General features: G+C 38.5%; 1 protein-coding gene across 1 annotated transcript in view; it reads left to right on the top strand.

Annotated features, from left to right (window-relative positions):
* The window catches only part of inpp4aa (inositol polyphosphate-4-phosphatase type I Aa), a 30,666-nt gene extending 17,420 nt beyond the window's left edge, over positions 1 to 13,246 (top strand). Inside the window, exons 11-24 of the mRNA XM_035947769.2 lie at positions 971 to 1,075; positions 1,178 to 1,286; positions 1,396 to 1,413; positions 1,536 to 1,722; positions 2,920 to 3,201; positions 4,332 to 4,479; positions 4,798 to 4,830; positions 5,530 to 5,702; positions 5,799 to 5,922; positions 6,951 to 7,218; positions 9,313 to 9,410; positions 9,572 to 9,684; positions 10,948 to 11,102; positions 11,185 to 13,246. Coding sequence (XP_035803662.2) covers positions 971 to 1,075; positions 1,178 to 1,286; positions 1,396 to 1,413; positions 1,536 to 1,722; positions 2,920 to 3,201; positions 4,332 to 4,479; positions 4,798 to 4,830; positions 5,530 to 5,702; positions 5,799 to 5,922; positions 6,951 to 7,218; positions 9,313 to 9,410; positions 9,572 to 9,684; positions 10,948 to 11,102; positions 11,185 to 11,317 — 1,946 coding nt within the window. The 3' untranslated portion in view covers positions 11,318 to 13,246. The remainder of the gene's footprint in view (positions 1 to 970; positions 1,076 to 1,177; positions 1,287 to 1,395; positions 1,414 to 1,535; positions 1,723 to 2,919; positions 3,202 to 4,331; positions 4,480 to 4,797; positions 4,831 to 5,529; positions 5,703 to 5,798; positions 5,923 to 6,950; positions 7,219 to 9,312; positions 9,411 to 9,571; positions 9,685 to 10,947; positions 11,103 to 11,184) is intronic.
* Positions 13,247 to 14,539: the final 1,293 nt, after the last annotated feature.

Here is a 14,539-nt window from a genome sequence, read left to right as displayed (position 1 = left end):
GAGCTAACCACTGATCCACTGTGCAGCCCAAATGGAAGGACAAGTCACTGATAAATAGTTCAAAAGGGTCAATATATAATTGAGGAAATTTTGAAGTCCATGGGATATATCTGCATACATTTTTATTAAAAGTTAAAAAAAAAGTTTTTATGTTCATTATGATCATGTCTTTACAGATTCCGTAATTATTTATTATGGAAACAATCACTTATTAATAAAAAATGACTGGATATCACTAAAATGTCAACTAAATAACTGTCTGAATTTAATACCAACCATCTTCTAATGAGCTAAACAATAATAAAATGAGTTTATTCAGAAATAGTTTGGATTGTGTTCTTTTATTAAGTTGAGATAATCATGACAGATATTTCTTTTCTGGCAATATATCACATTTTATATGGAGAATAACAAATCCCTTTCCACTAAGTTCCCCATTCCAAAAACACCTCTCCAGGAAGTGTGTTAATTCCAGATCACATGACCTGCTCCACATGATGTCATTTCCTCCTGAAGAAAAGACTGGCCAGACTCCAAGGCTTTCTGACTTATTTATTATAAAGCAGTCAACAGGTTTACTACAATATCTTTAGACATCAGCTGTACGTATAATATTTAGAAGAATCTTTCTCTAAAATGTCATGTAGTGTTTGGTTATAGGCGGTCAGGTTGATTTTAGGCCTGAAAACAGCAAAAATGTCAACTATGATACAAAAAGTCCTGCAGTTATACATTGACCCTAAAAGCTAACAGTGAATTCTGATAATTTTCTCTGTTTTGACTGTTTCTGCCCATACATTACTACCTTATATGGAAAATGTCACATTATTATGCATATTGTCTATATCCCTCATATATATATATATATATATATATATATATATATATATATATATATATATATATATATATATATATATATATATACTGTATATAGATCAGCTTTTTTCTTCCTTCTGCTCCCTCCCAGGTCCTTCATTTAAGTCCAGCACCTTGAAAGCTGAGAGGAAGCTGGAGTTCATTCCCACTAACCTGCATATCCAGAGGATGAGAGTCCAGGGGGAGTCTGGTTATGGTACGTATTTCTATTTTTACTGCACACCTGTCGCTTTGAATAATGTTGTTTATTCATCATCTGCTCTGTTCTCTTTTTTATGGTTCTCTGTCATCCAATCAGACCGGACATATGATGTCGTGACTATCGGTGCTCCTGCAGCTCATCATCAAGGCTTTAAAGGCTGCGGTCTCCGAAAACTGCTGCACAAACTAGAAGAAGCCAGAAAACAGTGAGTGGTTTATAAAGCACAACTTGCTCTTGTACTACAGATTTCATGATTGTGTTTTATTTGGAGTTAACTAATCTTTTTTTTTGCCTTTTTTGCCTTGATTAATCAGCACTTATGAGGAGGAGAGGTGAGACGAAGTGAAGTGATCTGTTGCTTGTTTTTGTCATTTAAAGGCTGCATGCCACACTTGTTCCTTTATTTATTTTCTCTTTTTTGTCTTTGTCTTTTTCACACGCTGCACACCTGAAGCTCTGCTGGCCCCGCCTCTAAAGCCATGGCATACCAGCCGCAGGACATTGTGAAAGCGAAGGAGCTGATTGGTCAAATTAACACTCTGAAGACGCAAGTGTGTTACTACACCGAACGTTTGTCTCGAGCTGCCAAGGACCGCTCAGCCAACGCCCTGGAGAGAACTCTGGCCATCCTAACAGAGAAGGTGAGAGGAGCTGGATGCTTCTTCATACTGTGGTTCCTTCTATGTTTTATCTCACAGCTCCTTAGACTCACTGTTTAGCCTTGGATATTGTTCTGACTTTCCGAAAGCTTTCAGCTGTTTGTCTTAATCCTATCGGTCTTGTAGGAAAAAACATTTTGAAGTTGCATATAAGTGCAGCAGAACCAGAACCAAATCATGTGTGTGTGTTCATTCTTGCAGTGGCTCTTTAACTGCATTTGTTGCAGTTATTTTGCCTCCAGACTAGCAGCGGCTGTGACATTATCTTTCTGTGTTGTCTGCCATCATACCACTCTGAAGGACGAAGCGCTTAGATTTTAGTAATCAAAGGCCACTCAAAACACAAAGCACATTTTAAACTCCAGAATTTATACACTAATTCTGACAAAATTGCGTACAAATTCTGATAGCATAAAGGGATAAAGTGATGACTTGTTAGATCCAAAAGGCCAAATGTCAGCTTCACTGTGACATTCTAGTAAAACACTTTTCTGACCAATTAAACACCACGACTCAGGAACAGGAAGGAAGACTTGACTCACATGGCCCAGCTAGAAACTGTGCTGATTGTATGGACTGAACTGAAGATGAAGCATCCAGATTTTACCTTCTTTGCAGCAACATCCATACTTCCTGCATTTCCCTCAGTATTCCGTACATGGTAGCTGTGTTGTAAACGTCATCTAACGGCTGTCACATTCATTTTCCTTTACTACTGTGTGGACAACATTTGTCTGTCAAGTTACTCAAAACTGGAAATGCTGGTCAGAGCTAAGGAAAATTACCCTTAGATTCAAGATGAGCTCAAATATATGGATAATAGACCCAAAAATGTGAGGACCAACATCAGCAATTAGGCCTGCAAGCACAAGGCGGTAATTCTAGTTTCAGGGGAGAAATACAGGTAAAATTCACCTGTAAAAGATTTCATCTAAGTCTTAATCTGTGACCTAATATACCATAAAGTAAACAAAGTAATGGATTGCTTGCATTTTGTCGAGTTTTATCGCTGTGAATAAAGGAAAAAGTTCCAGAAATAATCCATGAATAAAAACATCTCATTGTTTATGTTCGGTAAAGGACATTTTCCCCCAAAGCAACAGTTCATTTCACTTCCTCTGTTTCCCACAGCGTCACACTTCTCAGCCTAACGTGTCCGCCTGTGTCCCTGTCCTGCAGACTCGTCAGCTGGTGACCGTATGCGACTCCAAGCTGCTGTCTTCGGCCATCGTTGCCCTGGCAGCCGCCCGCCCAGACTTCTCTCAGCACAGCACCCCGTCTCCATCATCCTCCTCCCTCTCGCCCTCCTCTCGTTCTCCGTCCCGCTCCCCCTCTCGTCACCCCACCTCCCCGTCCCGTGCCGCCACCTCGCCCTCTCGCCACGCGGTTCCTCCGGACGGCAGCGATGGGAGTAAAAACAAGCGCGCCTCCTTGCAGGCAACTTTGCACGAGGAGGAGTGGGTAAGAGACGAGCCCATGGGCCTCTTTCTGTTCCAATGTTGTTGTTGTTTTTTAGGGCTGTCAAAATGAACGCATTAACGTGGATTAATCCCTCACCGTGATTAATCAGATTAAAAATTTTACGAATCACGTACGAGTTCAGCCGTCTCACGTGACGCTACTCAGCCAATGAAGTCTCTGCATTCCAGGCTAAACATCCAGCTGAGTTCAGAAAACAGGCGACGGACAGACGAGAGGAGGACGGACAAAAAGAAAAAGAAACAAATCGACACCGAGAGGAAAGTCGTCCTGCACATGTTGACCGTGTTTGGCTAAACATACAGCTGTAAACCAGCTTCTCAACTATGAATATAATCCAAACTAAATCTGGTTCCAGATTCACCAATGAGCTCCAGATGTGTTTAGAACAACCCTGACACCATTCAGACCATGATTCAGATACTGGCAGCTCAGTTCTTCCATTAAACAGCAGGGATATAAGGGGAGTGATAGAAGACAGGGAAAAATGTAAAAGTGTTCAATTGTTTGAATTTTTTGAAATTCAGGTGTAGTTAAAGACGTATATAAGTTGATTCAGGTTGTTCAGTCATTATTTTCCTCTTTATTTTCAGATGTACAGTTATATCAAAAGTTATTTATTAATAAATGTTGTTAAAATGTTGTTGAACTGTACTGAATCTATTTGATTTGGTAGTCAGTTATTGATTACATGCAGACACTAATAAAACTACCAGGTTACATCAGCATAAATCACACTAATTCAGTTAGACATTAAGATGTTCTGGCACGTAGGCCGTCTCAGTGGGAAAAATGAATACAAAAAAAACCCCAGATGGAACAACCAACCAACATACAGTAATATAACACTCTGCAGGAAGGAGTTTTCTTTTCAAGGTGTTTAATAAACACCTTAAGTGCATATATATTCCCTTCTTTCTTGAATCTGATCATGCAAAATGAAACGCGATTTAGATTAAAAAACTAATGATTTTAAATTGTGATTAATCGAAATGAATCCACAGCAACCCTGTGATTAATCTGATTACACATTTTAATTGTTTGACAGCACTATTTTTTTTTTTTTTTTTTTACATGCATCGTGCTCATTTGCAATCTGTGTTTGCGTGCAGGAGAAGGTTTGGCTGAATGTTGATAAAAGCCTGGAGTGTGTGATCCAGAGAGTGGACAGGCTGCTGCAGCGAGACAAACTCCAGAGCGACAGCAGCTCCGAGGACGTCTTCCTGCTCGCCACCGAGGAGCCGAGCAGCACCAAGAAAGGTATTCAGACACGAAGCTTTCTGCTGCACGGTGTGGAAACAATTATGGAGTCATGGATGCAGCATTTCTTTGGATTCATCTTGAGCGTAAAGACAAAGATTTAGTATCCTCATCATCACTGAAACCACCATTTCATTCTCATCATAGATCATCTTCATCATTCTATCACCAGACTCCTGCATGCCCTTTCAGTCCTGTTGATCTCATTTGTAGGTTCTGAGGGTTTCAAATGTGGGAGATCATTTGAGTTACAAGGAGAAGTGTGATTTTCTTCTTTAAAAAAAAAAAAAAATGCTCATTACTTTCTCTCATTTCTAGATAGCAGCCCAGAAGTCGAAAAGATGTCTCCAGGTGAGAGCAATATTCCCTTAACAATCATTGCATGGATGAGAATCAAACCCCTGTAGGCAACACAATAAAAACACATTGATTCCTGTAGTTTGTCTGAAAAGAATGCAAAAATTCAGCAAAAAAATTCCCCAAATTTCTAAAAATTTGCAAAACCTTCAGGAAGAAAATTCCAATAATTCATTAAAAGTTTCCCTTCAAAGTTTTATTTTTTAAAAAAAATCCCCCAAATTTTGAGAGAAAATTCTTGTAAATATTTTCAAAAAATGAGTAAAAATTTTCCAAAAAATTCCTAAAAATATCTAAAGTGATTCCATATATATCAGTAAAGCTTCTAATATTTTCTTTAAGAACATTCACATAAAAATCAACCAAAATCCAGCGAATTTTGCTGGATTTTGGTTAATCTTTTTGTGAATGTTCTTAAGAAACATTTTTAACATTTATCTTTTTCCACCAAAAAATGTTCAGAGATTTCCCAAAAATGTGAAAATGTGGAAATCAGAAGTTTCACTGTGAAAATATTTTTTTTCCCCCACATTTTCAAACTTTAAAACGGGTCAATTTGACCTGCAGGACGACACGAGGGTTAATCCCTCATTTTAAATTCTGAATCAGTGCTGTCAGAACTGTCTTCAGCCTTGAATAGGTTTGTTTTAATATAAATTTTTCTGATGGGAATCTGACCTGGTGTGTCTGCAGGCGAGTGGAGCGACGCCCTGTATCCTCTCCTCACCACGCTGACAGACTGTGCGTCTCTGATGAGCGACAAAGCCAAGAAAGCCATGGTGTTTCTGCTGATGCAGGACAGCGCCCCCACCATCGCCATGAGCCTCACCCTGCAGTACCGCCGCGACGTCGTCTTCTGTCAGACGGTCTGTCAGCTGCAGCCACCAACCGTTCACACAGCTTGCATATATTAACCTCCACGCGTTGAAATGACGTACTAATGTGAGTCGTGCTGCTTCCAGCTGACAGCTCTGATCTGCGGCTTCGTTCTCAAGCTGAGGAACAGTCTCTGTGACTCCGGCTTCCTCAGGCAGCTGCACACCATCGGCTTACTGGTGCAGTACGAAGGCCTGCTCAGCACCTACGGTAGCTTTGTGTGGGCATGTGTGTGTGCACGTATGCTTGATTAAAAATATAGAATCACACAAAAGACTATGAAAGCACTTAGACTGCTCATACTTTCACCTGGACCACACAGTCCAGCTTTCATAATAGAATTTTTGGGGCTAATATCTGCATCAAATTCTGACATACATTTTAAAAGTCGATACATAAATGTAAATTTTTTAGACGGATGAATGAAAAAAATTTGCCACATTTGAAATTTAACATAAAATTCATATATATTCTGTTGCTGAAGTGCCGTCCATAGATTTAAAAAACTAAAATCACAATAGTTCATGTAAACATACATACTCCAGATTTGATATTAGTTGCAGTACAGTGTTAGAGATAATAGAATAGAATAGAATAGAATAGAATAGAATAGAATAGAATAGAATAGAATAGAATAGAATAGAATAGAATAGAATGGCTTTATTGTCATCATACATGGCATGACGAAAATGTAAATAGCTTCCACTAGATGGTGCACAACAACAAGCAATAAGAAATAAAGTATCAACATTAAATAATCAAATCCAATGTACATATATAATATTAAAAATGACAACATCTGCAAAGGAGGCCAGATCTATATAATATGAGAGGTAAATGAAATGGAATAAGAACCAGTAAAATAGAATAAATATGTCAGGAAATTGCATGAAAGCAGCAAAAAGTGACATTGTGCCATTTTGTCAAATAAGCCACACGTTCAAACAGTAAGTTATAGTAAAAAAAGTAAAAAGAAGTACAACATGATAAGAGTTGTAAGAAAAGTTTGTATATTTTTATACTGAGGAGTTAAGAGTGCTTCATGAAACAGCATAAATCAATGCTATAAAACCTTTCTCAGCTCACTGACTAACTTTTCATCACATTTTACTCAAATTAGTTCATTTGTTATATTTAGTAGTTTGATATCCTTTAAGGTCATACAAACAAAACTAGACTACACAGATCTGTTATTCTTCTGCCATGAAATTCTCTGTGGGCTTCTTGTTTGTTTAAAGGGGAGGAGTTGGCCATGTTGGAGGACATGAGCGTCGGAGTGATGGATCTCAGAAACGTCACCTTCAAGGTCACCCAGGCCACTTCAGCTTTCAGCCCCGACATGCTGCCGGTGATCACAGGAAACAGGAACGGCTTCAACGTCAGGGTTCCGATGCCCGGAGCCATGTTCGACCTGCTGCCTCGAGAGATCCAGAACGGGATGCTGCTCCGAGTGCAGCCCATCCTGTTCAACGTGGGGATCAACGAGCAGCAGACGCTGGCTGAGAAGTGAGTGTCTGAGGCCAGAGGACAGAGAAGTTCAGATGGAACATGGAAGAGAATGGCGACTCCAGATACTCATCCAAGGCTGGACAGGTCAATTTGAAGCTGTTATTGGGGATTGAACAGTTTTAAAAACCGCTGAAGCTCAAACATATGTAAAATAATATACCAAAATATGAACAAATAGTTTCTATCTTCTGTTCCATTTTTGTACCTGTGGACCTAAATGGTCTTGCAGGGAAAATGGAGACCCACATGTGACTTCAAAACATTCTATAAGCTTTATGTTGTATAAATATCAAAGTAAACATTTACCTAACTAACTAATATACATTTTTTTGATTAATTAATTATTTAGTTTTAAACATTTTACAGCAGTATCTTTAATTTAAATCCAACATAGATATAGTTTGTTTAAAAAAACAAATACAAAAGCAGAAGAAATCTGTAAATCATCAACTATTTACCTCATCCTGAGTTTTAAATAGGAAAAGGAAAAAACACTCACATAAGAACAGCAACATTAATATTGTAAATAACAAAATTAATAGAAGTTCTAATACGTATTATAGCATATCTGCTAATGGTGAAGTTGTTTAGAATAGAATAGAATGTGCTTTATTATCATTATACAGTGTATAACGAGATTGGAGACTTTCAGAATCAGCAAAGCCTTTAATACCAAGAGAGTTTGCACACACAAGGAATCTGCTGTGGTGTTTAGAGTTACAGGACTCAGCAACAACAACAACAACAGACCGTCAAAGAATAAATATACAAATCTAAATATGAGAAATTCTAAATAAAAATGCTAGAAGTGTAAGAAGTACTGTGTAAAAGTAGACGTGCATTTGCTTAACTAAGGTAATAAATTAGAGTACAGTTTAAATTACAAAATTATCTATTTGGTATTCCACTTAAATTTTTCCTCAGAGGGAGAGAAATCAAGAAAATGGTCACCCACCTAATTGATAAATAAAGGTTTTTTTCTGATTCTGATAAAAAGTATAAAGAAGAGATTTTAAGGGTGCAACTGCTAACTACCGTATTTTTCAGACTATAAGTCGCACCAGTCAAAAGAAGAAAAAAACATATAGATGTCACACTGGACTATAAGTCGCATTTTTTTTTTGAAATTTATTTTACAAAATCCGAGGCCAAGAACAGACATTTCATCTTGAAAGGCAAATTCTAGTAATAATAGAATAAAGATCAACAGGCTGAATAGGTGTACGGTATGTTAACGTAACACATTAACGGTTATTCAGCTACACAAAGCATAAACTACAAACTGAATAGGTGTATGGTATGTTAACGTAACACAGTAATGGTTATTCAGATTCACTGTAGCATAAAGAACATAACAGGGAGGATGAATAGGACAAAGTAAAATTAGCAAAGTCATGAGTCCAAAAAGCAAAAGCAACCGTTAAGCAAATTTATCAAACTGTCAGTCTCACCCCAAATCAGTAAATCCATTTGAATTCTTCATCCTTGGTGTCACTTCTGAACACTTCCGCCAACTCTGGAGGAAGATGAAGTGCTGCTTCCTCTTCTGCATGGCTGTCGTAAGACTCAGCATTAGTTCCAATGAATCCGGCTTTTCTGAGTCCCGACAGGATGGTTTCGGTTGCCGCTGATGTCCAGCTTTGTCGATCCATCCAATGACTTGCAGGAAAGTTGCATGGCACTTCCTCCTGGTTGCCATGAAGCAATGTTTACTCCTGGGTCATGTTGGTCAGTGTGAAATAACATTTAAGAACATGTGAAATGATATATTTTAATATATACCAGTCGCACCTGAGTATAAGTCACAGGACCAGCCAAACTATGAAAATAAGTGTGACGTGGACTGGAAAATACAGTATTTGGAAAATAAGCCCCATGTAGTACAGAGCAGCAGGACAGTAAGAAACTGGAAAGGAAACAGGGAGGAGTGTAGATCTGAGGAAAAGAGGAACAAAGGTACTGGACAGATGGGAGGGAAACACCAGAAACAGAAGCATAACAAAACACATTTACACATTCATCTATGACAGAATGTAGCATACAGTCATGAAAGTTGAAAGATTTCCGCTCTAACATCATACCTGTGTCCAGGTTCGGAGACACGTCGCTGCAGGAAGTCATCAACATAGAGAGCATGGCTCGCCTCAGCTCGTACTACGACCAGTTCAAAGAAGTCCTTCCAGAAGACTGTGAGTTCCACACACACACACACACACACACACACACACACACACACACACACACACACACATACACACATACACACACACACACACACAGTTAGGTTTTATCAGATAGAAACATATCTCCTTTCACCAACCTCCTCATTCCTCTGCTGCTATCTCCTCAGGCCTCCCTCGCTCCCACAGCACCACCGGCCTGCTGGATCTGCTCAAACTGCTGAGCCAGAACGTCAACGCCAAGAGGAGCAAGAACGTGGAGATCCTGTGGCAAGCGGCCGAGGTAGACTCGCTTTATAACGTCTTCTCTCTGCAGCCTCCAGCAGGGTGTCAAACTCATTCAGGGACCACATACAGAACAATTTGATCCCTAGTGGACCGGACCAGTAAAATCACAGCATAATAACCTAGAAATAACCACAACTCCTAAGGGTTCCTTTGTTTTAGTGTAAAAACGTACATTCTGAAAATGTTCACATTTAATTAATTATCCTTTTACAAAACATCATGAACAACCTGAAGTTTCTTAAGAAAAATAAATTCAGTTTCAACACTTTTAAGCCTCAGTATATCATTTACACATTAAACCTTCCAGATCACAGTTTGTCTACAAAGGAACAAAACATTTAATCACAGGTATCTGGAAGTGAACAATATAGTATTTTACTGCAAGGTTTAGAAATTACAGTATTTGAAATTTACATTCATTTCCACATCTGTGTATTAATCCTGAGCGCCTGCTCTGACTCACTGTTAATGAAGAAGGTTAAGTTGTCCCCCTGCCTTGTAAATGTATAAAATTTATACACAAAAAAATACAGAAAAGATGTGGCAGTAAATTGCAGTTCAAAATGAGACACAAAATGACAAAAACGAGACACAAAACGACAAAAAATTAAACAAAAATGTCAAAATTTTGTCACGAAATTTGACAAAAAAGTTACAAAGCGACAAAAAATGGACAAAAGTCAGACAAAAAAAACCAAAAGACAACAAATCAAGACAAAATATTACAAAAATGAGACACAAAATGACAAAAAATGAGACAAACGACACGAAGCAAAACAAAAAAAGAGACCGAAAATTTGACAAAAAAGTTACAAAGCAACAAAAAATTTACGAACGACAAAAACGAGACCAAAAATGACAAAAGCAGAATCAAAACAACAAAAAAGTAGACAAACAGCACAAGCGAGACAAAAAGGAAACACAAAATGACAAAAACGAGAAACAAAACAATAAAAGTCAGGCAAAAAAAGAGAAAAAACAACAAAAAAAACAAGACAAAATATTACAAAAATGAGACATAAATTGGCAAAAGAACAAGGAGCAACCTAGTATTTTACTTTATGATCAAAACAACTTGTCATGGTCTAGAAATGATTTTAAATTTATAGTTTTACTAATTTACAATCTGCAGTTAATGTCTTCTCTGGAATTTTTACGCTTTACAAAGTCGTCCTGTGGGCCGGATGTTTGACACTCCTGGTCTAAAACATTAAAAGCTCCATCTTTTGCCTCTAATCTCCTTCTCCAAACCCTAAAGATATGCCGGCGGCTGAATGGAGTGCGTTTCACCAGCTGTAAGAGTGCCAAGGACCGCACGGCCATGTCTCTGACCCTGGAGCAGTGTCAGATCCTGCAGCAGGAGCACGCCTTGGCCCCGCAGGTCTTCTACCAGGCCCTGGACTGTATGCGCAGGTCGGTCCCTGCACCACAAGCACATTACAAAAGCAGTCCAGCATCCAAAAGTAACAATGCATCACTTGTGTCTCCCCCACAGCGAGGGCTGCAGGAGAGAGAACACCATGAAGAATGTGGGATGTCGTAAATACGCCTTTAACTCGCTCCAGCTCAAGGCCTTCCCCAAACAATACCGCCCTCCAGAGGGGACGTACGGAAAAGTCGAGACTTAAATGTACTCTCTATCTGGTGGGGAAAAAAAGAACAACAAAAAAAGAACTGACGGGGATAATGATGATGGCACCACACAAAGAAATATACAAACTGGAACAACAGCCCTTTGTTTTGTGCTTAGTCACTGTTAAGATGTCCAAGTGCCAGTGCTACTGTAGATTGTTTTCTAGCAGTTCCCCCTCCCCTCCTCTCTCTCCTCTCGGTAGTACTAGAACCACACACACATTTTCACCGCCACTTCACAGCCAAAATCAGTAAGAGATGCAGCTTTGTGCGCTGCATTGTAGCCAGTGTGCAGACAGAGTCGTCTGCTGTTGTAGCATCAGGACGCATCCAGTCGCTCTGGATTTAAGTCATTTTAACTCGTCCCTAAAAATAAGATGTCAGGCTTTAGAAAGATGATGTGGCTCATATATTACACTTATTTGAGGTTTTATTTGATGTTGGTCTGTATTTTTCTTGTTGTCAACTAATCCAATGCAAAAAACAACAATTATTTTCTTCTATCTGTGGATCCGAAGCCTTATTTAGCTTTTCCATCTGTGACAACACTGAATTTATGACCACAAACAGAGCAACTGTGGTTTATATTGAGAGAATCCCATATAAATAACCCCACAGTGGCACAATAGAAATCCACTGCTTGAATTTTTCCCAACAATTACCATGTTTCCTTCTCTCTGGGTAACATAAATTAGAAACTACGGCGTCCAACTGTTCTGAAAATTACTTGGAAAAGAAACAATCTATTTGGGACCAGTTTTTTAGATTTACATCCTCAGTAGGATTCAGTGGGCTCAGTGAGGCAGAAATGGTTGAAATGCAGCAACACATCATTTTCTGTCTTTTTGTGGAATTTGTTCACTTGAAAAAACATAAAATAACACCAGCGTCACTATTTAAAGCAACACAAGGCACAACTTACATGTAGAAATCACAATTTTTTATTAAAAATCGCCAAAAAGTATTATTATTACCTTATTCGTCAAACATGGGGCCAGACGAGCTTTTTGACGCCTCCTACATGCAGCATTGTCTTGTGTTGCTTTAAATCCAACGTAGGAAACACAGCTTTATCAAAACACACGTCTTTACCTGTGAGAAATATTTCTCTGGACCTAAACTTTCTTAATCGGTTTATTTTCAGGTGCTTTTAGGCTGTTGTCTGTCTTTCTTCACCTAAATATTCAACACCTTATCACGCTCTACAACAAGCACAGATCTTTAAGAAGTATATATCTGACACTTCACCCTGACATTTATATTATCTGAAGTGATTCCTGAGGTTCTTCTGATGCTACCATCAGTAGGGAAACTGGTTCACAAATCACGGGCTTCAGCGTGGTGCATCACATTATTCTGTAATTCTACCATATCTACAGATATTTAGGACGTTTCTGCAGGATCATATGCAGCGTTACAGTGGTTTGATAGTCCTTCGTTATTCTCAGTTTTACAGCACTCAGTTGAATTATGCAGAACTTTGAAATCAGATTAAAATTTTAGTAATTAAACCTGCATGAAGACTTCTGCTTGATACTATTGCAACTGTACACATTTGCAGTTAAGAGTACTTGATAAGGGTTTTTAGAAAGAAGTGAAATAATGCATATTGCATTATTGTACCAACCATCAACAGCAACTCTTCTGCTGTCAGTTTCACAGCTCCAGATGTACCTTATTGTACAGTACTTACAGAGACAGGGGATTTTATTTTGAAAATGTTATTTTGCTTACAGGTGTTTCTGTTATTATGGCTGGTGCTGCCAAATGCTGTTCTAGTTTTATCCATTGTTATTAGTAGGTTCTGACCTTGTTCTGATCAGTTGTACATGCACACAGGCAGATCGGGGGGTTTTGCAGATGCCTGCACGCCCACAGTGGGATGAACTAAACCTGGATAATGAATAAAGGCTTGTCGATGCCAAGTTGGTGTGTTTGTTATTCAAATTTAATACTGAATTAAGAAGCAGATACACTGCCTGGTCAAAAAGAAGTAGCACACTCTAATATTTTGTTAGACTGCCTTTAGCTTTGAGTACGACACTCATTCACTGTGGCATCGCTTCAATAAGCTTCTGCAATGTCACAGCATTTATTTTTAACCAAGATCTTCTATTGATGATGGAAGAGTCAGACAAGGTCTTCTCCAGAACATCCCAGAGATCCTCAGTGGGTCTGAGGTCTGGACTCTGTGGAGGACAATCCATCTCATGCTCCCTGATCCACTCATTCACAATGTGAACCCATGAATCCTGACATCATCATCTAGGAACATGAAGAAAACCTCCACTGATGGAAAGACCTGGTCCTTCAGAATCTTCGGGTGTTTCTTCATTGTTTGAGAACTTAATGTTGGTGAACCTGACCAAGCCCAGATCATGACCCTAACCCCTAACTAGCCATGATGAGGGCATCACTTCATCCACCTCTCTTCTTACCCTGATGCCCCCATCACTCTGGATCAGGGTAAATCTGGATTCATCAGACCACATGACCTTCTTCCATTGATCCAATCTTTATGCTCCATAGCAAACTGAAGCCTTTTTTTTCTGATCATCCTCACTGATCAGTGGTTTTCTTAGAGCTACAGCTGTTTAGTCCCAATCCTCTGAGTTCCCTTCATGTGGAAATGTTCTTCCTTCCACTATTAAACAGCCGTGAGTTCTACTGGTGGTTTCCTACGATCATCTAAGAGTTTGTTCCTGAAGATGATGGTTCTCCACTATCCTTCAGGTTTTAATAAAGTGGTTCAAATCTCCTTAGAAGTTTTTAGTCCGGGAGCCCAGATGGCCTACCATGCACCCCCACAGCAAACCTGATGTCCTAAATGAGACTTAAAATGCTAAAAGTAAAATAACTCATTCCCACTATAATTTTTTACATTATTTTTACTTTCCCCGGAAATGTGATTTTTTTCCACTAATGTTTCAGTTCTTTTTTACTGAAAATTGACATAGCTACTGTAACCATTTCATTCATGGCAATCACAACATGTTATATATCATATAAAAGCCTGGAATCTCTAGTTTACAGATATAATTGTATTGTTCTTGTTTTTCATTACAATGGAAATGACATATGATACAATGACAGCATGACTCAGAGTTAACTTTTTTATGGAAATTTTTAATATTACCAACTCAAATTTTATTTTTTATATATATATGTGTGTGTATATATATATATATATATATATATATATATATATATATATATAT

This window comes from Amphiprion ocellaris, chromosome 11, assembly GCF_022539595.1.
Source record: "Amphiprion ocellaris isolate individual 3 ecotype Okinawa chromosome 11, ASM2253959v1, whole genome shotgun sequence".
NCBI classification, from domain to species: domain Eukaryota; kingdom Metazoa; phylum Chordata; class Actinopteri; family Pomacentridae; genus Amphiprion; species Amphiprion ocellaris.
This window is presented reverse-complemented; position numbering and strand designations above follow the sequence as displayed.